The sequence below is a fragment of the Hemibagrus wyckioides genome, linkage group LG14, assembly GCF_019097595.1.
Source record: "Hemibagrus wyckioides isolate EC202008001 linkage group LG14, SWU_Hwy_1.0, whole genome shotgun sequence".
Classification (NCBI taxonomy): Eukaryota; Metazoa; Chordata; class Actinopteri; order Siluriformes; family Bagridae; genus Hemibagrus; species Hemibagrus wyckioides.
The window spans coordinates 3,157,127-3,182,019 of NC_080723.1; the positions used below are offsets into that span (position 1 = coordinate 3,157,127).

The 24,893-nt window shown below is 40.7% G+C and overlaps 1 protein-coding gene across 4 annotated transcripts in view; it reads left to right on the top strand.

Annotated features, from left to right (window-relative positions):
* The window catches only part of cadps2 (Ca++-dependent secretion activator 2), a 132,011-nt gene that overhangs the window by 57,240 nt on the left and 49,878 nt on the right, over nt 1-24,893 (top strand). For all 4 annotated transcript variants that reach the window (XM_058408476.1, XM_058408479.1, XM_058408477.1 and 1 more), the window contains exons 4-10: nt 7,927-8,007; nt 9,346-9,576; nt 10,605-10,726; nt 17,152-17,263; nt 18,296-18,435; nt 22,073-22,139; nt 22,273-22,381. In XM_058408476.1, coding sequence (XP_058264459.1) covers nt 7,927-8,007; nt 9,346-9,576; nt 10,605-10,726; nt 17,152-17,263; nt 18,296-18,435; nt 22,073-22,139; nt 22,273-22,381 — 862 coding nt within the window. The remainder of the gene's footprint in view (nt 1-7,926; nt 8,008-9,345; nt 9,577-10,604; nt 10,727-17,151; nt 17,264-18,295; nt 18,436-22,072; nt 22,140-22,272; nt 22,382-24,893) is intronic.

A 24,893-nucleotide genomic window follows, 5' to 3' on the forward strand; every position in this document is an offset into this window, starting at 1 on the left:
AATGGATTTATTTCATCTAGAAGACAATTGGGTAAACTCAAACATCAAGCCAAATTAGGGTCCTCTGATATCAACCACAGAGGTAACATCATTAAAGGAGAAGTTCACTTCCAGAACAAAAATCTACAAATAATTTCCCCACTCCCTCGTCATGTCTTTCTTTCTTCAGTCGTGAAGTAATGATGTTTCTTGAAGAAAACATTTGAGGATTTTTCTCCATATAGTGGACTTCAGTGGTGGCCGTGAGTTTGACCTTCCAAAATACAGTTTAAATGCAGCTTCAAAGAGCTCTAAACCTCCATCCCAGCCCAGGAAGAAGGCTCTTATCTAGCCAAACCATCGGTCACTTTCTTAGAAAAATAAAAAACATATACTTTTCAACCACAAAAGCTCGTCGTAATCACTTCAGAAGGTCACGTGTGACGTAGGCAGAGCTACAGACCCGGTGTTTACTAGTGTGGAAAAGGAGGACCGCTCCGAAGTTGGAATGACACGTTATAAGTAGCTTTTTGTTAGTAAAGAGCGTGTGACTTATTTGCACTTCCTTGTTCTTTGTACGTTCGCTTTGTAAACACCAGGTCTGTAGCTCCGCCTACGTCACGCGTGACCTTCCGGTGTGATTACGTAGTACGTAGCATCACAGACGCGCATCCCAGAGCTAGTGCTAAACATGTTTATTTTTCTAAGAAAGTGACCGATGGTTTGGCTAAATAAGAGCCTTCTTCCTGGGCTGGGATCGAGGTTTAGAGCTCTCTGAAGCTGCATTTAAACTGTATTGTGGAAGATCAAACTCGCGGGCACCATTGAATTCCATTATATGGAGAAAAATCCTGAAATGTTTTCCTCAATAGACATCATTTCTTTATGACTGAAGAAAGAAAGACATGAACATCTTGCATGACAAGGGGGTGAGGAAATTCTTTGTAGATTTTTGTTCTGGAAGTGAACTTCTCCTTTAATGTCAGTGTTGTTTCTTTATGATTGACCTTTTTTGAACTAATTAGCATATATAGCACTTTTCCCCTGCAACTGCACAGGTTTGTACAAGATCACGCTGTGTTTAAAGCAGTGAAAAGAACTAAATGTTCACTAGTTGTCCTGGACCTTCATGCACAGTGCTGCAAACACTTACTGATCATCTGAACTGTTTCCGAGAGTCCATCTAAAACAGACCTGGGAAATCACTGATCTTTCCAAACTTAGCTTCCCATCAAACGAAGGGCCGGTAAACAGAAGGTGCAAGACATGAGAGCTGCTGTGTTTCTTCTTAAATAAATCAGTGATAAGAACATTGTTCATTTTTATTTTCCATCGACTAAACATTTACTTCAAAGCATGTTCCATGGCTTTAGGATTTTACTCTGAGTAGGACTGAAATCGAATGCTTGCATGGCTCTTCTCTTATTATGTAATGATTTAACCTTGAATGGACAACTTTCATTTAATCATTGATTTTGTAAGAAAGGGAGAAAAGCAGCCCACAGCCGAAGACGTTTTATTTATGGTCAGCCATCGGTTCAGGTACATAGCTTTTATGTCCACTTTTTCGGAGCTGTTTCTCTTTAAAAATGATTTCCACCCCAGTGTAAGGAAATGCAGGTAAATGCCTTCAACACCGATACACAATATGACGTATAGTGGACGCTTTTGAACTAGCTGCACGAGATCAATCAAAATCTTACCCTTATTTTTTTTCTGTTACATGCCTTGAGCACTATTACCTCTAGAAAAACACCAACGCTGTGATTTCCCCACTAATCCCCCCCCTCGAACAGATCGGTCATTAGGAGGTTCCTGAGCCTTGTTGTCATAGAAATAGAAGCCAAGCCGAAATAGAACTGAAATTCCAACCTAGGTAACACAGCAACAAGAAATCAGCCATATTCCCTCTGTGTCAGTGTGTATCTGTGTGTCAGTGTGTATCTGTGTGTCAGTGTGTATCTGTGTGTCAGTGTGTATCTGTGTGTAAGTGTGTATCTGTGTGTCAGCGGAAAAATGGGCAAGCGTAAGGATTTGAGTGAGTTTGATGAAGGGCCAAATTGTGATGTCTAGACCACTGGATCAGAGCATCTCCAAAACTGCAGCTCTTGTAGGGTGTTTCTGGTCTGCAGTGGTCAGTACCTATCAAAAGTATCCTTTAAGGTGCGAGGTGAGGCCCATGGAGGCTGCAAGTCACAACTTAAAGGACTTAAAGGATCTGCTGCTAACATCTTGGTGCCAGGAATCACAGCACACCTTCAGGGATCTAATAGAGTCCGTGCCTCGACAGGTCAGGGCTGTTTTGGCAGCAAAAGGGGGACCGACACAATATTAGGCAGGTGGTCATAAAGTTATGGCTGATCGGTGTGTATATATATATATATATATATATATATATATATATATATATATATATATATATATATATATATATATATATATATATATATATATATATATATATATATATATATATATGTGTGTGTGTGTGTATATATATATATATATATATATATATATATATATACACTGTATATATATATATATATATATATATATATATATATATATATATATATATATATATATATACAGTGTATATATATATATATATATATATATATACACTGTATATATATATATATATATATATATATATATATATATATATATATATATATACAGTGTATATATATATATATATATATATATACTGTATAGTGTATATATATAGTCTGAATATTTGTGCTAAGAGCTGTGTCTTGAGCTGTGATTTAAACATGGCCAAGCCAAGCAGATGGAATGAGCTCTTTGTGTGCAGTAGTGAAAACTCAATCACCCGTTAATCAGAGTCTGGAAGAGGGCAAACAGAGCAGATCCAGAGGAATGGAGTGTACCATCTGATTAAAAAAAAAAGTTTTACGAAGGTTGATAGTGATTAAAACCTGAATAGAAGATTAAAACCTAAAGACCGAGCAAAGTATTTAATGTAATAGTAAACAGGTAGATATTATAAGCATTTATGATTGAGGTTAATATTATTATGAGTTGCTCAAAAGCTCCTGGTTACACAACTCCAACGGAGTGTATACGACTGTAGAAATGACATTGTTTATAATCACTCTCTCCAGTGTTTATAATCATTTATAATCACAATCTCCGGTGTTTGTAATCATTTATAATCACACTCTCTGGTGTGGGAAAATCAGTTTGGCGATGACCCCTTCCTGTTCCAACATGACTGTGCACCAGTGCACAAAGCAAGGTCCATGAAGACATGGATGAGTAAGTTTGGTGTGGAGGAACTTGACCTTTGGGATGAATTAGAGCGGAGACTGTGAGCCAGACCTTCTCGTCCAACATCAGTGCCGGACCTCACAAATGCGCTTCTAGAGGAATGGTCAAAAATTCCCATAAACACACTCCTAAACCTTGTGGAAAGCCTTCCCAGAAGAGTTGAAGCTGTTATAGCTTCAATGTGTGGGACAACTCAATATTACATTCATGTGCATGTAAAGGCAGACATCTCAAAACCTTTGCCAAGACAGTGTATATATATATAGAGTGCTCTTAATCTCAGCTTGTTAACTGTATGAAAGACACCGTCCACAGAAGGAAGCAATCAATCAGATTCCAAACTCTCCATCATGGCCAAGACCAAAGAGCTGTCCATGGATGTCAGGGACAAGATTGTAGACCTACACAAGGCTGGAATGAGCTACAAGACCATCGCCAAGCAGCTTGGTGAGAAGGTGACAACAGTTTGCGATTATTCCCAAATGGAAGAAACACAAAAGGACTGTCAATCTTCCTCGGTCTGGGGCTCCATGCAAGATCTCACCTCATGGAGTTTCAATGATCATGAGAACGGCGAGGAATCAGCCCAGAATTACACTGGGGGATTTTGTCAGTGATCTCAAGGCAGCTGGGACCATAGTCACCAAGAAAACAATTGGTAACACACTACACCGTGAAAGACTGAAATCCAGTAGCGCCTGCAAGGTCCACCTGCTAAAGAAAGCACATGTACAGGCTCATCTGAAGTTTGCCAGTGAACATCTGAATGATTCAGAGGAGAACTGAGTGAAAGTGTTGTGGTCAAATGAGACCAAAATCCAGCTCGTTGGCATCAACTCAACTCGCCATGTTTGGAGGAGGAGGAATGCTGCCTATGACTCCAAGAAGACCATCCCCACCATCAAACATGGAGGTGGAAACATTATGTTTTGGGGGTGTTTTTCTGCTAAGGGGACAGGACAACCGCACCGCATCAAAGGGACGATGGACTGAGCCATATACCGTCAAATCTTGAGTGAGAACCTCCTTCCCTCAGCCAGGGCATTGAAAATGGGTTGTGGATGCAAAGAGGAGTGGGCCCAAATTCCTTGAGATGTGAGATGTGTGCAAACCTGGTGGCCAACTACAAGAAATGTCTGACGTCTGTGTGCCAACAAGTACTAAGTCATGTTTTGCAAAGGGGTCAAATACTTATTTCACTCAATAAAATGCAAATCAATGTATAACTTTTTTGAAATGTGTTTTTCTGGATTTTTTGTTGTTATTCTGTCTCTCACTGTTCAGATAAACCTACCATTAAAATTACAGACTGATCATTTCTTTGTCAGTGGGCAAACGTACAAAATCAACAGGGGATCAAATAATTTTTTCCCTCACTGTATATATATATATATAATATATTTCTCCCTATGCTGTAGCATAGAGATTTCCATTGACTGGAACTAAGAGGTCCAAACCTGTTCCAGCATTATAATACCTCTGTGTCCAGTGAGCTCCACAGAGACATAGTTTGCCCAAGTTGGATTGAAATAACTTCATTAGGGGAATTATGGCAAGCCAGTTAGTGGCGTGGATTTCTGGAGCAAAAACTTCAGGATCCTCCAGGTGTCTGAAGAAACTGTAATAACAAGCTTTAGTGTGTTAGTTCTGGAAGACACAAACCTCAATAATGGATAACCTTGTTGTTCAGAGCACTATGAAATCAGTCACGCTGGCAGCACAGTGGGAATCCGGATCAGCAGGGGAACAAAGCCAAACAAATGGAATGTGCAGTGGTCATTTATTCTTGAGCGAGGACACACCAACATTGCGTGAAAAGCCAGAACCGCAGGCCACAACAGCAAACTGAGCATCTGTAGTTCTGTAGATCTGCCATAAAGAAAGACACAGACCCGTAAGACTTACAGATGTTCGGAAAACACGTCCAATCTACATAAATTCCATTAGGGACATTAGAATATTGACTTTTGTGTGTAGATGGTTCTGTTTATCTTTAGAGAGAGTGACTGTTTTCAGGGCATTCACATACGTACCAGGTTTGTGATACTCTTGTTCTGTTGTCAGGTGATAATCGGTTTGGTTGCCAGGTTGTTTGTGTAGGATGCACAGGAAGCATATGCTTAATAGCCATGAACTGATTGTCATGATCGTCGAGCGAAAGCGTGTTCAATAAAGTGTCTACAATTAATCCTGAAAGTAGAACAAAGCTGTTTCCGCACTGATCTGTGGTTTAGTGCTGAGAAGAGGATGAAATGATAAGACAACAACCCAACAACAACCCTAGCAAATCATGTGGAAATTGATGTGTTGGCTGAGGAAAGATATTCACAAATAGAAGCTGATGATGTTGTGACATCGTGAAGAAATAGAGAGTGGGTCAAGCAATGTCCTAAAAGATTCTTGGGAGAAAAAGAGGATTTCATTTTGATCAGAAAGTGCAGATTTAAGCAGAGATGAGATTGGAAGATGGAGTGCAAATTTCTACATCAAACACCCACAAATGACATTAAGCTTTGGCCAGAGAACAAGACTGGTTACTGGCCACGTCGTTTCTTCTCCATAGCAGCAATGGACAAGGAAGCTGAGAACAAATTGTCCAAAACTTATCAGCTAAGGATGTGGTTTAAATTGCCCAGAGAAATCAGTGGACAGACTGCAACCAGCCTATACTAATAGTTAGATCATAAAAGTCTAGATAGTGTAATGCCATTAAGGCGACTACAGTTCTGATAAGCCACTCGTAACTGCTTTGTCATTTCTGTTTGCATACTTATTTTGTTGTTTACTAAGCCATTCTGACAATGAACAGTTCTTTCTGACAGTGTGATGGGTAATAAACTCAGGTGGCATTGCAATACTCTATTCCTCCTTTATTCCTTAGCACAGAAATCATTCCAAGCCATCAAAATGCTCTCATTTTGATAACTGCTCACTCTCCCCCCAAAAAACAAATTCCAGTGAAGTCTACAGTAATTAGAACCTGGTTATTTTATCATGTAGGGCTTTCCAGGTTTTCAGAAACACATTTTCTATTTCATTTACAAGGGCTTTTTTTCTTTTACTACTATAAATACAAGTACTCATCTTGTGACAGGCTTATGAACCTGTCATAATGACAGAGTCTGTTTCCTACTTCAAGCAGCAAGGATCGTTTTACCAAGACGTTTCTACAGACAGCTAAAAGTAAACTCTAGAATATTAAACATATAAATGCGCAAATATGCCCTGCATCCAAATGGTGAAATTTGTTTTGACAACACTGCCAATTTTACATACCAATTAACCACATATAGGCTTTAAATGTCATAGATTATCTATTTTCGCATAGCCTCTAATTGCCTGTCAGAAGTGGGATACGGATGACGGCATTAGTTCCTAATCAGCGAGCAGTGACTGCAAAGCCTCCGATGACACCTTCCATCAGTTATCAGATTCTCTCATTAGTTCCTTCTTGCCACAACAAAGAAACCTAATCTATATATTCGGTGCGCATATATTGGTCATATCTCAGAGATCAGCCCTCTCTGCGTGACGCTAGTCCTTTGTGGATGGCTTGCATGACGTGTATACAATACTGAGAAGTTAGCATTCCCCTCCAAGAACGTTCAGTTGTGCTTAATATTCTAATATCCTCCACCTGGACTGGTCAACAAGCAGAGGCTTATAGCAGGGCTGTAAGCCTCACTGGTGTGGTCTAGAGCGAGATTCACAACACTGTCTGAGAGGAGTGTTTACATCGCTGCAATGAGATCCCTTCACACGTCTGTTTAGGCTGACAGTCACGGTAGCTCATTAAATCATTTCCTTGGCCTTATCAAAGTATTGGCAATGCACCGAAGGTGTTCTTTCAACACGGCGACTGCTCGTCACACTGTGCAGCTCGTGCATACCTAACTGCATCATTAGGCCTTTGTTCATCACACCGCCTGTGCACCCTAATGTGTAAATGACCTCCGATTAAGCCAGCAGTAATAGGTGAAAACAGATGAGCAAGTTATGGGAGTACATGAAGGCACGATTGTCCAGCATGCACCCACACATCTGTCACGTCTGTGTGAGAGTGACCATCATTAACGAATGGTAATGCGATATAAGTGTGAGTCTGTAGGAGTTGAAGACGAAAGCTGTCACTGCACGAATAACGCGGTCTTAAGAAATGCATATTGCTGGCCCACACAATCTCACACACATTTGATATGCCCGTTAAAACGGATGTTCCCGAACTTGGAGTGTCTATATTGATACTGCTGTGTGAAATTAGCAAAGTTTCAGCACTGTTGCTGCCTCAGGGAGGGAGGCTTATCAAATGGAAACAGGAAAGAGAGATAGAGAGGGAGAGAGAGAGAGAGAGAGAGAGAACACCTCCCACTCATGTGGACTGAATGAGAGGAAACCCATTCTTGACAGTGTGCCAACATATATTTTTACTGTGTGTGAGTGTTTAGAAAAAGCAATGATGCTAGACCATGCAAGGTCAGTTGAGCATTCCACCGTCTGAATTTTGTGTAACACTACTGCTCTCTTAATCTCTTTTAATTGGAAATTGCCATCATCCCCTTTTTGTAGACGCCTTTACACGTTCCTCAGCGAAAGTCAGATGAGGATTCATCAAGTCTTTAAGCAATATTTGTCTTTCTTTTCTTCTTTCAGCTGGACAATGTTGATGAGCAGGCAGCACAGATCCGCAGAGAACTGGATGGGAGACTGCAACTCACCGACAGAATCGCCAGAGTATGTCAGTCAAGTGTTACAGTCTTAATGCTGATGTGATTTCAGTTACACAACACACTCGCTGTCCACTTTATTAGGAACACCTGTACGCATGCAAATTCATGCAGTTAGACAATCTGGCAGCTGCTCAGTGCATAAAAACTCACCTGAACTGGACACTGAAGATTTTTCAGTACCAACTGTCTATTTGTTTATTTTTGGTAAATTTGCAATCGACTATACACAGATCAGGTATAACATTCTGAGCAGTGAGAGGTGAAGTGAAGAACACTGACGATCTCCTCATCATGGCACTGGTTAGCAGGAAAAATGGACAAGAGTAAGGATTTGAGCAAGTTTGATGAAGGGCCAAATTGTGATGGCTAGACGACTAGATCAGTGCATCTCCAAAACTGCAGCTCTTGTGGGGTGTTCCTGGTCTGCAGTGGTCAGTATCTATTAAATGTGGTCCAAGGAAGGAACAGTGTTGAACCGGCAACAGGGTCATGGGCGGCCAAGCCTCATTGATGGACGTGGGGAGTGAAGGCTGACCCGTGTGATCCGATCCAACAGACGAGCTACTGTTGCTCAAATTGCTAATTGCTAAAGTTAATGCTGGTTCTGATAGAAAGGTGTCAGAATACACAGTGCAGGACGGGTCAGGGCTGTTTTGGCAGCAAAAGGGGGAGCAACACAATATTAGGCAGGTGGTCATAATGTTATGCCTGATCGGTGTAGCTTTAGATTCTCATCTGCCTGAAGCTGTGACATGGATTCTGTGATGCTGTTCTACACATCATGGCTGTACAGAGTGGTTATTTGAGTTACTGTAGGCTTCTTAATAACAAGGGGTTCATGCACACAGAACTGATGCTAATTCTCTATAGTTTATTGAGACTGAAAAATTATGCTTTTTTGAAATATTCCTGACTGGTACCAACAACCATGCCATAGTCAAAGTCACTGAGGTGAGATTACATTAACTAAAGTTCTTTATGCATTATTGCATTATTATCGCATTATTGCATTATTATCACATCATTATTTTGACATGATTGGCAGATGTATATGTGTAGGTGTACAGGTTTTCCTAATAGAGTGACCTGTGAATTATTGTGTGAATTTATTTTTTGTCTGAATTTTTTTGTCTGGTCTGATCTGCCTAGACATTACAAGAGTGTTTTTTTTTATTTGTTGTCATGTTTCAGTCTCAAAATGATCCAATTCTGGGAATATTTGGAATATTTACAAGGAACTATATATGCATATATTTCAGGTGAAGTTGATTACAGCAAAAATGTGCAAAATACACTTTGTCATTTAGCATTCCATCTCTTTATTCCTGAATGTACTTGGTAGGAAAGGAAGTTCCCTAAGTTTATATCCAAGGACATGGAGATGATGTATGTGGAGGAGCTGAGGTCATCAATCAACCTGCTGATGGCAAACCTGGAGAGCCTTCCTGTAGCCAAAGACTTGAAGCCCAAAATCAAGCCAAAACTCACTCCTATGAACAGCTTCCTGGATATCGGAGATGAGAATGATCTGCCACTCTCCAAATCAGATGTAGTGCTGTCTTTCACCCTGGAGGTGAGTGAGTCCCCTACTTCCCCTGCATCTGTGGGGTTTTTTTTTGTTTTCTTCTGCCAGAGGAACACAGTTGTGTGGTCTGGTCAACTGATTGGGGTGTTTCTATGTTCATTAGCTTTCTCCAGTTTTTCATATCTAATCATGCAAGCATAATTGTGTCCAAAGGGCTTTTTCAGTCTCTGCAGCATGTAAAGTCTGCCACCAGCAGTCGACTTGATAGCTATTACAAGAAGGTTAATTACCTGACACTATCTGCATAATGAGGTTTACACACAGATAAGCTGCTATTTCACATGATTAGAAGGAAGACACCCCATGGGATCCTGGCCAATTGAACAATTATTATATATACATGCTAATGAGCCAGCTAAAGAGCTTAGCTCTTTATTTTTATTTTTTTATCTCTATATACAGGATTTTGGGTTTTTCTCAACCAGTGGTCAGCAGACCCCTTGTGGTCTGTGGCATTATTACAGGGGTTTGTTGGAATGCTTTTACAAAAATTAAATTAAATGGTATTTTTCTTAAATATTTAAAAATCTACTTTAAATACATTTTATAACTATTAAATTTCAGGAAACTCACAGACTTGGGGTTTTAAATGAAACATTTACAACTCTAATATCTTTCAGTGTAAATCAAGTGTAATCTAATATCTAAATCTAACATTGAATACACACACACAAACACACACTGATCAGAGCATCTCCAAAACTGCAGCCCTTGTAGGGTGTTCCCGGTCTGCAGTAGTCAGTATCTATCGAAAGTATCCTTTAAGTCCTGTAAGTTGCAAGGTGGTGCCTCCATGGGCCTCCTTACAGGACTTAAAGGATCTGCTGCTAACATCTTGGTGCCAGATACCACAGCACACCTTCAGGGATCTAGTGGAGTCCAGGCCTCGATGGGTCAGGACTGTTTTGGCAGCAAAAGGGGGACCAACACAATATTAGGCAGGTGGTGATAATGTTATGCATGATTGGTGTTTACTCTGTGTGAGATGTCACTTTCCTCTTTTGGTTGCTTTGCAGATTGTGATCATGGAGGTACAGGGGCTGAAGTCAGTGGCCCCTAACAGAATCGTGTATTGTACCATGGAAGTAGAAGGAGGAGAGAAACTTCAGACAGACCAAGCTGAGGCCTCCAGACCCCAGTGAGTAACAGCCTAATAATGATGATTACGTTTCTCTTTCAGCCGATGGTCCAGATATGGATACAGAAAAGCATTTCAGCAGACCGATATTTGTACTGCAGCAGAGTAGATCAATGGATTTAAATAAATATATGAATAGTTCAGTGATTTTATACAGGTTCTGGAGCATATACAGTACATTTATATAAACTATTTAACTTAATGGGCAGCTCATTAGACCAGATGCTAGCTACAGAGACATTAGGTCAGAGTTTTGATGGACTTTTTAATAAACAAACATTTCATATATTTCCAGACCTCTGTAAGCAAACACTTCATCCTAATAGACCCTGTAAATTTCAATAACCCTCGACCCTATATGAATCACAGCACACAGAATTACTTGTATTATATCCGAATCAAGCTGGTGTAAGGTGATGATAGAGGCAGTCTGTCTAGACAGCAGCAACAGGCTTTGTACACTACATCTGGCTGGCAGAGGAAAGCAGCTTTATTCTTTAATTCTTCTTTTTCTTTTTTTTTCTTAATTGGCCGATATTTCAGTTCATGTCGACTGCAGTATAATTAATTAGATCTCCTGGGAACCAGTGACCGTATATATATGAGTGAACAACATGGTGCTATTCAGTAACAGTGTGAGGCTTTTTGGGGTCAGAATGGTAGTCATCATCTTGTAAAAAGTAGAGCAGACAGATTCTGGAGAACTTGACGCCAGAGAGAGACTGCACAATAGATATAACCGGACAAACTGGCTCTCGCTCATCCATATTACAGGAAGTGAATGCACGTTATTACCTGATATGATTAAGATGCATCAGCAACTCACAATATGGCAAGTACAGTATTATTACTAAATATATAAAATGTTAAATTGTAATAGTATAATTTTCACAGCCATATCACATATATGTGATAGCTTAGTGGTTGGGCTACTGATCAGAAGGTTGTGAGTTTGAATCCCAGGTCCTCAGCAGGCTTGGCTGGGCCCTTGAGCAAGGCCCTCAATTGGTCAGTTGTATTAAAAACAAAGGAGAGAGATAAAATGCAAGGTGCTCTGGATAAGGGTGTCTGCTAAATGTATACTGATTTTATTATTATTATTGTTGTTGTTGTTGTTGTTGTTTATTTATTTATTTTAATTTAATTTAATTTAATTGGGTCATTACACAAGGAGAGCTGAACAGAGCTGGAGAAAGCCAACAACTGGTGCATATCTGTGAGGAGAGACTGCCAGAGCCCCACAAAATGACCTCCAGCAGGTTACTGGTGTACATGTTTCCGAACTCTCAGAAACAGACCTGACATTCTTAGTAGGACCTGTCCTCACAGCTCAGCACTGTGCAGCTTGATTGCCATTTTCCTGAACACCAGAATTGGCGCCACATTCTCTTCACAAATGAGAGCATGTGCACACTGACCACAAGTGACATACATGGAGATGAATTTAGGAATGTTATGCTACCTCCAGCATCATATAGTGATGGTCTGAGGAGAAATATCCTTACAGGTTTGCACATGCTAGCCATAGCTACCTTAACTGCTGTTATGTACCGGGATGAAATCTTCAGAATCATTGTGAGACCTTACCCTGGTGCAGTGGGCCCTGGGTTCCTTCTGCTGTACGGCGATGCCTGACCTCATGTGGCCAGAGTGTGTAGGCAGTTTTTGAATGACGAGGTCATTGGTGCCATTGACTGGCATCCATCTGAGAGATTCTAATTGAGAACCTCTTGGACGTTATGCATCAGAGCATCCGAAGATGGCAAGTAGCACCACAGTCTGTCCAGGAGATCCTCAAGGACACGATATCAGGGGCTCATCAGGAGCATGCCCAGACAGTGTCGTGAGTGCATACAGGAACGAGGGGCCAGACACACCACCAACTTACATTATGAGTCGTGTTGGTCAGTATCTATCAAAAGTATCCTTCAAATCCTATAAGTTCTTCAAGTCCTGTAAGTTGCAGACTTACAGGACTTAAAGGATCTGCTGCTAACATCTTAGTGCCAGATACCACAGCACACCTTCAGGGATCTAGTGGAGTCCATGCCTCGACGGGTCAGGGCTGTTTTGGCAACAAAAGGAGGACCAACACAATATTAGGCAGGTGGTCATAATGTTATGCCTGATCAGTGTAAGTGTTCACTTAATTTTCTGAGCAGTATGTGAGTAGCTAGAGGAAGCCACCAACTAAAAATAGATCAGTAAACACAATTTTTTAGGAAAAACTTGCCACTCTCCATGAGTTTCATCCAGCTCTGACATCTACAGTAGATCACCATGTATTCTTTTATTCTTCTATCTCTTCCCCCTTTTTTTCCTGTGAGTAACTGGCTAACTGAATTGAGTGTCCACTAAAGTCATAAACTAAATATTAAGTTATTAATAAATGTATCTTAGTCCACTCAGGTTGGTTTGATAGTTTTATCACTACAGTGAGCTACAGCTAAAGATATCAAAATGAGCAACATGCCAGAAATCCCCTCTGAGGGTCTGATAGAACAGGACATGGCTTTGCTATAGAACTATAAAATAGAAATATCTAGAAATATCAATCACCTCTTTAATTATGCTTTTTTTTTTTTTAAATCAGTGACTGATTCCTATGAAATACAGATCCCATTCACTAACATAAGACAAGGTGGGGTTAAAACTATACTGCAGTCAGCCACTAGAGGGCGTCAGAGACAGTTTTACTTCCCTTGCATACAGTGCACAATTATATAATTGTTGGGAACGCCTAGAAATGTGCCTTCCATATCTTCTCTTTACCTTCAGAGTTAATAGAAATTGCAGACATATTTATAATCTGATGACAAAAAAACATGGCCATGAGGTGGAAATGTCTGAAATTGCATTTTTATAAAAGGAGACTTATATCATATGAATGTGTATTGACTTCCATGGACTGTGCTGTGAGGAAAAGCCACTTTTCTGTCTGGATGAAAAGAGACATGAAAAGCTTTTTAGCCTGAACCGTGTCTGAGAAACCCTCATTTCATCTCTGCTAAACCATAACTTTATAGCTGTTCATTCTGCCACTGCATAGAAAACTGCTCCTGGCTCCAGAGGCTGGAAGATCTGAATGAAAGATTCCTCAAAGGCGAGACACGTGCCACTGCTCATGATATTTGGCCAAATGCAGGCTGCCCTTTGCACATGTCATCTAGAGCCCTGAATGGACCGATTATCCAGTTCAATTTCATTTAACTTCTCATTTAGCCTCATTTATCATCAAATGAGTTTATAAGAAATGTTTGGGATACAAAGAGCTGGATGCATCTCTTAACCTTTATTAGTGAAGCCGGGCAGTGATCTATTCCATACGTTGGCGCGTGCCTGGGAGATTGCGTCTCTTTTCTCACACTGAACCGAGAAGTGAAATTGAAACCTCTCTTTGAATAATTGAATTCTGTCTAGGTTGTGCCTTTATGATATGATTGCGCTGTGATTATTAGGCTTTTAGCTGCTCAGGCTTGATCCTTTAGATAATCACACTGTAATTTATCACGGGAAATTCATGCTTGAGCTCTGAGCCCAGGATTATTTTAATTATAATACGTGCATGCCTCAATGAGCCTTGGCTGTCCATGACCCTGTTGCTAGTTCACCACTGTTCCTTCCTTGGATAGATACTGACCATTGCAGACCGGGAACACCCCACAAGAGCTGCAGTTTTGGAGATGCTCTGATCCAGTGGTCTAGACATCACAATTTGGCCCTTCGTCAAACTCGCTTAAATCCTTACGCTTGTCCATTTTTCCTGCTTTTAACATCAACTTTGAGGACAAAATGTTGACTTGCTGCCTAATATATCCCACCTACTAACAGGTGCCATGATGAGGAGATGGTAGTATATGGACATGCATTTAATTACCAGTTTGCAGTGGATATTTTTTAACAATGCAGACATTTCTGTCCTGTCTGTATTTCTCTTTTGTGTGGCTTTGCGACTCGTCCATGTGGATAGTGAGTGTTCGTTAGATTTTAGTATAATTTCCGGGCTGCTTTAGTCTTAATTATGTGGCTAAAGTCTAATTAACAAAACTAATTAACAACAACAACAAAAACTACACAGACTTTCAAGTCTTGAATAGCTGAACACAGGTGTGGAGCTTAATTGAATTGAAAAGATCCAAAGGAAAAGAGTGTGGGTGTGTGTGTGTGTGTGTGTGTGTGTGTGGTCAGAACTATTCAGTGCTATTACTGGTGACCGGTTGCCTTAGCAACCAGTGGGTTTAGAAATGACAGCTCTGTAGATTGAGGTCATTTAAAGTTTCCACATTAGGGATCTAGATCTAACTTTAAGTATCTATAACACCACATTTTGTGACAATGTCTGTAATTAAAAGTGCTGTTTAAATAAAAATCCAGCTGATCTCTGACTCTGTACAATGCGAGAGAGTTTACTGATGAATTTATCCGTCTCTGTGTGCAGAGAATCTCACCACGTTGGCCAGCTGGGTGTCCAGCCTCAGCGCCTGCTCCTGTTTACTCTCATACAATAGTTTTATACAGCCCCAGGTGACACATGGATGTGACTGACTGGACACACCCCTGAGGCTCTTTTCAGTGAAAGGCTATTTCAGGGAACGTCTTCACTTGTTTTTCTGGGTAGGATGGCGTGAGCTTCCACATGCGTTCCCTGTAATTCAGAGCAGGTTTTTAAGTGAGCTGTGTTCATGATAGACAAAATTACAATGGACAAGTTTAATATACATTTATTTTATAAGCCGGGTTACTGTATGAGATTGAATCCCAGCTTCACAAATCTGCTACTGCTGGGCTCTTGAGCAAGGCCTTTAACCCTCAATTGCTCAATTTTATAAATAAAAAACATAGATAAAAAATGTAAGTCACACCGGAACGGCACCGCTTCTAACATTTGTTCTCTTGTACATGATTGAAGCATAAAAATCCACTGAAAGCTCGAAACCACACTTTGTAGATTATGATTTAAAATTATAGTGTATACACACCGACCAAGCATAACATTATGACCACCTGCTTGATATTGTGTTGGTCCCCCTTTTGCTGCCAAAACAGCCCTGACCTGTCCTGTACTGTGTATTCTGACCCCTTTCTATCAGAACCAGCATTAACTTCTTCAGCAGTTTGAGCAACAGTAGCTTGTCTGTTGGATCGGATCACACGGGCCAGCCTTCTCTCCCCACGTGCATCAATGAGCCTTGGCCGCCCATGACCCTGTCGCCGGTTCACCACTGTTCCCTCCTTGGACGACTTTTGATAGATACTGACCACTGCAGACCGGGAACACCCCACAAGAGCTGCAGTTTTGGAGATGCTCTGATCCAGTAGTCTAGCCATCAAAATTTGGCCCTTCATCAAACTCGCTCAAATCCTTACGCTTGTCCATTTTTCCTGCTTCTAACACATCAACTTTGAGGACAAAATGTTCACTTGCTGCCTAATATATCCCACCCACTAACAGGTGCCATGATGAGGAGATCATCAGTGTTATTCACCTCACCGGTCACTGCTCAGAATGTTATACCTGATCAGTGTGGTTGTGTTACTTGTAGCTCCCTTACTTGCTACGATACTTGTTTTATATCAACACGGGGAAAATATAGACAAATATATACCGTCTCATGTCACAGATTTCTAAATGCAATTAGATCTCTAGTTTCGTAGCTTCGTAATGAAAATTTACAGGCAAACAGGATGTAAATGTGAGTTCTGCTTTTTCTACATCCAGCACGTCTTATGGAACAACAGCTTGCTGATTACTCCGTTTTCTGTATAAATGAACAGCACCATTTTTAACAGTCCCGTAGCAGCTATAAACAATCTATAACTCACTGACATTCACTTGTCCTCTCTTTCTCACTCTCTCTCTCTCTTTCAGCAATAACAATAACTTGTTAAGATGAGAGAAATAGTATTTAACTCTGATTTATTTCCAAGCAGGCACTACTGCGAGAGCCAAGCTGTTACTGATGACTAAATTAAAGCATGAATAATCCCTTAATTTTCTTTGTAATCTTATAATGGTGTTTTTTATTCCTCTGCCACTGGGATTTGGGTTTTGTCTGTCCATCAGTTCATCCCAGATCCTGTTATCTATTACGTATCTCAAGAGTCATCTAATGTTTGTGAAATGTGTATGGAATTATCATTGTGTACCAGATGAACCAGATTTGGGTCTCCAGCAGGGTTAAAGGTGAGAGGAAGGTCAAGTGTCCAAAATCTGAACATTTTTCTTCAATCGTCTAAGGCATTTTGGCAGCAGAGGTGTCCCTGGACATGTTTGATTGCTGTTGTGAAGACTCTGTAATGTTTTTCCATATAATTTAACCAGCTGTCCAAGTAAATGACTGCTGAGTGACCCCACCATTCTTTAACCAGTGCACCAGTATTTTTTTTCCCACCTGTTTATGAATACCTGTTGTGTTTGTCTGCAGGTGGGGCACACAAGGAGACTTCACCACAACCCACCCGCTACCGGTGGTCAAAGTGAAACTGTTTACCGAGAGCACAGGAGTACTGGCTCTGGAGGATAAAGAGCTGGGCAGGGTGAGACGCATTAATCAGATTCATGTTAGAGCAGAGTGAGGTCCAGTCCTGCAGAGCTGAACTGGTTACACGAGTTAACACACCTGAGTCGGTCTGCCCCAGCTGGATTTTGTGTACGGAGTCTGGGTAGAGCCGTGGATTTAGAGGAGACGTCCAGTCCGGCGTCCTCTGTAGCACCGGACGCAACGCCTCATTCGCGTCCGTCTTAACTAAACCCACACGAGCATCTAAATAGATTTCAGATTCAGATGCAGCTTCACATCCGTTACTCCGCTCTTGTACATGATTGAAGCATAAAAATCCACTGAATTATGATTTAAGATAAATTATACAGTACATGTTACAGTTCTGCAACCCTGCACCTTCCTTCTTTCTGTGCTACTAATGATTCATTTTATTCCAAACTGCGGAAAATATACGCAAATATAATTACAGTAATTACAGTAAATACAGTAATTACAATTAGCTCGCTGGATATAATGGGCTATAATGAAAATTCACAAGCAAACAAGACTTTTGCTTCTGCTACATCCAGCACGTTGTGTTAGCGCCCTCTACATGACACGAAGGCTTTTAAGCATTTTACAACTTCACTGAGGGGAGGAGAAAAGAGTGCTAATTTTGCTCTATCATGTCCTACTGATTATCTTAAATTGGTATTAAGTATAATTGGTATAAATTCCAGCTAGTGACTGATTTCATGATAACATTTGGATGCCACCCCCCCCCAGTTCCCTAGTTATCGTAACCCATAAACTACTAGTTGTTGGCCCAAGTTTATCGCACACGCGTGTGTGTTTGTGAGTGAGTGTGTGTGTGTGTTTCATGAAAGAAAGCTAGGCTCCCAGGGTAACAGATGGAGACTCCCATTAGAGACCCTCAATATGCATCTGCTCCTCTTTTATCTATTTGGTCCTCTCTTTAGTGAATCTCTCTCTATCCTTTTCTTCTCGTCTCTTTATTATTCACCTCTCGATCCATATTTCGACCCTTTTATCAACTTTTAGACATTGTCTTCTCTTCCTAAACCAGGTGGTACTGAACCCAACAACAAATGGACCCAAAACCGCAGAGCTGCATAAGATGACCATCCCCAAAAACAGCCAGGATTCAGACCTGAAGATTAAACTGGCTGTGCGTATGGACAAACCACCAAACATGAAGCACAGTGGGTACGTCAAACTGTTAGTGGCTACAGTGATGAATCGGTTGTTTGGAGCTGCTGTGTGCTGGACTTCACTGGAGTAGAATAATTGTTGCAATAATCGTTATGCTCAGGTGTTAAATTGACCGATCAGACCAGTTGATGACGATTCTATTTTTATTGCGGATCTGTATATATACACTGCTGTATATTTACATTTGGTAATTAAAGATTCTGACCATTTACTGTATCACATATATTTTTCAGAAAAGAATCAGTAAATATTTGATAGCGTGTTTATCCCAAAACTGACCAGTGAGGAAAATTCAACAGCCCAGGAAGAAGGCTCTTATCTAACCAAACCATCGCTCATTTTCTTAGAAAAAATTAAAAAATTTTATACGTTTTAACCACAAAAGCTCTTCTAGCACTAGCTCTGGGATGCGCGTTCGCAATGCTACGTACTACATAATCACGTCGGAATGTAGTGATGTAGGCGGAGCTACAGACCCAGTGTTTACAAAGCGAATGTATTAGAATGTAATAAGTCAAACGCCGCCTACGTCACGCTTGACCTTTCCAATGTGATTACGTAGTATGTAGCGTCGCAGACACGCATCCCAGAGCTAGTGCTAGACGGGCTTTTGCGGTTAAAATGTATACAAATTTTTTTACTTTTCTAAGAAAGTGACCGATGGTTTGGTTAGATAAGAGCCTTCTTCCTGGGCTGGGATCGGGGTTTAGAGCTCTCTGAAGCTGCATTTAATCTGTATTTTGGAAGGTCAAACTCACGGGCACCGCTGAAGTCCACTATATGGAGAGAAATCCTGAAATGTTTTCCTCAAGAAACAATTTCTTTACGACTAAAGAAAGAAAGACATGAAAATCTCGGATGACAAGGGGGTGAGGAAATTCTTTGTAGACTAAGTTCTGGAAGTGAACTTCTCCTTTAATCACTCTGTTAAACTCCCTTAAACAGCACGTATGTTAAATGTTACTGGCATACAGGAAGGAACACAGCTCTTGAAGCTCAGTGTAATCTGTGTTTTAAAGAAAAGCCGTCCCATGATTGGCGCATGTTGGCTAGATTTGTTTTTAATATTGCGTCTATTTGATCCGGTACTTTTTTCCACATGAGGGCAGCAGAACTCTACTGTGATTGGCAATAGTCACATGCTTTATGTTTTTGTTTATTATTTTGTCACTTTTGACAAGCGTTATAAGGGATAAAATGGGCAGAAGAGATACAAACTGGCACGGCATTTCGTCCTGTTTGTTTAGTTGTAGAGGATTCGTTAAAAGCCACTTCATTGAAATACAGTGAATGCTTGGAAATGCATCATTAAAAGGAAACTGACGTTGCCTTCTCAAAAAGTCCGGCATCACTGAAAGTGGTCATTCATTGAAGTGGGTACATAGCATTGCTCATATTGCGTCTGTTGCTTAATCAATCCCAAACTTTACACAAAATACAATCATGTTGACTCTGTTATTCTTAGCGATATTGACCAAACTGCTAGTAAATAGTCATGGGAGCAGATGAAGGCAGTTCCCCTAGCCACCATAATGCAGGGCTATTGTAAAGGGTGAGACAGACAGGCCTTTGCCATCAGCCTGTTAATTATGGAGGAGCTCCAGCAGGCTCTCACTATAGAGCCTGCTCCCTGAGAGACCTGTGCTAATTAGCAGAAGCCTCTTCAGTCTGTCATTACCTTTTTATATCTGACCCCACAAGTGGTTTTAAAGCCATCTTGGACTTTCACTTCTGGTGGTGGGGGGATATTTACATTTATACCCAGAGCATACATTCTAACACAAAGCTCTGGTATATCTCGACTGGAATAAATGTAGGTATCAGGGTGAACATTTCAGTTCTCAACGTTTGGTTTGTTTGACAGGAGATATAAAAAGTTATGTGATTGCTATCCATAAATATCAAAAAAAATATTTTTTTGCTGTAAGTATAGCAGCCAATAGACAGACATTGATCTGTCACCTGTTTCCCTGAACTCATGACACATTCATAAAGCACATGAAAAGGCTGCCTGCTGCTGGGCAGTGTGTGCAAAAACTCTCCAGCTGCACTTGACTCGTGCTAGATGCTAGTTTCCTTTCTGCAATACCTCGAAAAAGCCTGATTGCTACCGATGCCATTTCAGGTCCTTCAGGAGACTTGAGATCTACATAAATGATTGACTTTTTTTTTTCTTTTTTCTTTATATCATTTCAGATATGTACCAGCCAGATTGACAGATTTACAGCTTTACTCCGGGTCACTAAAATGCTAACATGCGCACACACACACACACACACACACACCTGAGGACTTAAAAAAAGCAAAAAAAAAAAAAAGGAGGTGCATTGAAAGGGGATTTTCAGGTTGAATGCCCCCCATTAAAAGCAGCCATCTGTTGAGCAGTGAAGAGACTGAAGAACTATTGAGTTTGGCAGCACGACCCCTCCACAGCTCCGAACGGGAGAGTTGCCAGCTTCGGGCTTCTCTCGCTTTTGTTTGTCTGTCTGTCTGTTTCTCTCCCTCCATCACTCTCACAGGCTCACTCACTAAGTCTTCCCCCCCCCACACACACTCATTTCTTTCTAATAGCTCTGCCATTTTATCTCTCGATAAAGATAAGAAAGCACATAGATCAGGACTTTATCTCTGGAGGAAATGTCCACACTTTACTTTTAATGGAATGTAGAGGCATGCCTGCTTAAGAATTCTCCTAAGAAATCCTAATACCAGACTTTATTCCTTATATATATATACATATATTGACAAATTATCGACACATTACACTTACAGAAACTGATAGGATGATGATTATTTGATTACAGTCTTTACTGAGCTGATTTCGCCTTTAATTAATGCAAGAAGGGTCTCGTTGAGTAAATAGTTAATGTCAGGATCATACAGGATTTTTTTCCACTGTGGTGACAAGGTTCGTCCACTTGATGGCGCCGAAGCCCTGTAAATTGTTAAACCTTACAGCTTGACACTCCCCCCCCCCGCCCCACAGAAGAATGTGGATGTGCTTTTGTGTGATATTGCCTTGCCACCCTTACCCACATTGTAGTACTTTTTATCATAGCTTAATGACAGATATCTTAAGACAAGGAGTCGCTTCTCTCCACTTGTTCGTGTGAGCCGAGAGCAGAGAGCTTTTAGCCCTTTCCGCTTGCTCTAATTAGACATCATGTGTCATAACAGATGTTGAATCGTGTCCTTGGTTTAACTTCACCCCCCTCTGCTGACTTGGTTTTTGCTTGATTTTGTCATCTTTCTAAACAAAACACACACATTTGTCTTCAGGTCAGAAACAGAAGCGAAGTGCAGTAACCAGGTACAGGTGCAGACGGACCTCTCAGTCATCGTGGCTCAGTACTGATAGCATCTCAATAGGGCCAGGGCTGTATAAAAAGGTGTCAAAGAGTGAACTGAAAATCATTTTTTACAAGTGGATGCTTTCTTTCTTTCTTTCTTTTTTTCCACTGGACATTCTTTCCTTCTCCAACTTAAAGTGTCCTTTACACGGCATCTTTTGCTATGAAATTATTTCATTTCACTAAAGCCTTTAAGATCTTGTATTTATATCGCTAAACGATGATATATTTTTTTTAAGTTAGTATTTATATATCTATATATATCTTTTTTTCTTCCCAAGGTACCTCTATGCATTAGGGCAGAGGGTGTGGAAACGGTGGAAGAGGCGATATTTTGTTCTGGTTCAGGTAAGTTCTGATAGTTACTCGTACCGTCGCTGTCTGATTACCAGGGCAGCTATATGTATTTTCCATTAACGTATTCTGAATGTTCTCTTTTAATTCTATTTATTAAATAAGAAGAGACTTTGCCTGTTTTCAGGTCAGCCAGTACACGTTCGCCATGTGCAGCTACAGAGAGAAAAAATCCGAGCCACATGAACTGATGCAGCTGGATGGATATACAGTAGATTATTCTGATCCCCAGCCTGGTGAGCTTGTACTTTACTCTCATCTCGAAATTTACCCCTGGTATTGAGTATAAACACCGATTGCTTCTACAGTAACAAGTCTGCAAATAAGTACTCCTTCTAATTACAGTGGCAAGTTGTAATTAAAGTTTAATGAAATCAGCCTTACAGAGAGTTTGGATCGTTTGATAATTTGACTGTTCTCGATGTCTATGCACCACCCTTTTCCTTTTTTTTTTTACGCTTGCTGTATTACAGCTTTTTGGGGGCTAATTTCCAGTATCATAAAAAATGTATCTTTTGCTTTTATTGCTCTTAAAATTCTAATTGAAAGAAACACTTTTTTTCAGAGAGAGAGAAACTGATCATTATGTGGAGCATCTTCGTACCATCAGATTTGTAGGGTTTCTTCTCTGCGGTGGTGAGACATACAGCGTTAATATAAACTCAGGTTTCGTTACTCGTGGTTGTTATGGAAGCAATGAATTGAGGAAACATTATTTTTGCTCATTGTCTAATACTTACTCTAATACACCATAGGTTCTAGTGTCACTTTACATACTGTGCATCTATATGGTATAACATTAAAACCACTGACATGATTGACTGATTATCTGGATACGGTGACACCTGTCAAGTAGCGAGGCGGCAAGTGAACAGTCAGTTCTCGAAAGTCGATGTGAAGCAGGAAAAAATGGCAGGTATAAGGATCCCAGTGACTTTGACAAGGGGCCGAATTGTGATGGTTAGGTGAGCATCTCCAAAGCAACAGGTCTTGTAGGGTGTTCCTGATACGCAGTGGTTAGTGCCCTAGCAAAACTGATCCCAGGAAGGACAACTGGTCGACTGGTGAACTGGTGACAGGGGAATATGCGTGTAAAGCAAGGGCTAGCCCTTCTGGTTTGATCCCACAGAAGAGCTAGAGTAGCAAAATTGCTGAAAACGTTCATAGAAATGGCACAGACAGGTCAGAGTTCCCATGCTGACCCCTGAAAACACTTACAACAGGCAATACGTCCATGCAGCAATGGAAGAAGAATCACAAATCACATTTTCTTTTCCATCACGTGGACGTCCGGCTGCGTGTGCGGCACTCAGCTGGGGAAGAGATGGCACCGGGATGCGCTCTGAGAAGAAAGCAAGCCGGCGGAGGCAGTGTGATGCTCTGGGCAACGTTCTGCTGGGAAATCTTGGGTCCTGGCATTCATATAAATGTGCTGCTTGGCAAAGATGCTCTTACAAAAGAGCTTTTTAATCTCACTGTGCTTTTCCTGGTAAAATAAAGGTTGAATAAAAACGTGGATGTTACTTTGACACGGACCGCCTACTTAAACATTGTTGTGGATCAGGTACGCCTCTTCATGGCAGTAGTTTTCCCTAATGGCAGTGGTCTCTTTCAGCAGCATCCTGCGACACTGCAAACATTGTTCAGGAATGATTTGAGGAACATGACACAGAGTTCAAGGTGTTGAATTGGCCTCCAAATTCCCCGAATCCCGACGTGATCAAGTATTTGTGGCATGTGCCGGACAAACAAGTCCAGGATTGTAGATGTAGGCCTATTGGTGCTGCTGAGCTCACCAGTGCATTCCTTCTTATTAAGAACATACCACATTGATTTGGCCACTCTTAAAGTTTCTGCTCTCTCTCTCCGATTTGTCTGTTTTGTCTTCCAGTCTAATGTTAGCCTCTTTTATGAACACAAATTGAACACCTAGAATCAACTCCTTAATCTGTCATGAAATAGTGTAGAAACAGACCTGACCTGACCATGACACTGCTTATCAGTCAACTGTCCAATCACCCTGAGGATATGAAAATGAAGGGCCTGTATAATAAATGGCTGTGATTACTAAAAACTTGAATAAATGCTGAACAATTCAATCACATCATTGCCCTTTATAGAGAGTACGCTTATTGTTCTGATTTCGGTACACGGTCACGGCTTAATACATGAATAACTATACAATCTAGTGAAACATTCTGGGACACTCAATTGTGTAATTGTCTTAAACATTGCAAAACTATGTAGATAATATAGATAAGTTGGTGATGCTGATGTGCAAAGTTAAGTAATGCAAGTAAGCATTTCATTGCTTTTGCATTGTCGTACACTGTACATGACGATAATCTTCGAAAGTTAAAGTGGTGTGTTGATCCTGCCAGAGTGTGCAATACCCTTTCTTTCACGCGTTGCTAAAAATTCAGCGTGAACTTCGAGTGCAAGGTAAATGATTTCTTTCCTGTGTGTTTCAGGGCCAGTATTATCCCCCTTCCAACAATCCTTTCTGACACTTGACGTTATAAGCTCAGGCTTTTTGAAGACATCAGTAACTAAGTGGTTGCACAGAAAGAAAATATAGCTCCATTCTCGTTTGACTGAAGGGAAAATTTTTAGAGAGGGAAAGAATCATTTAAAAACATACAGACCCTCCACGTAGTTGAAGTATACTTTGTCTAAAATCTTGAGTGCTCCTTGGACACTTGCTTGTCCTTCGTTTTGGAAGAAAGACTCACAAAAATGATTAACTTA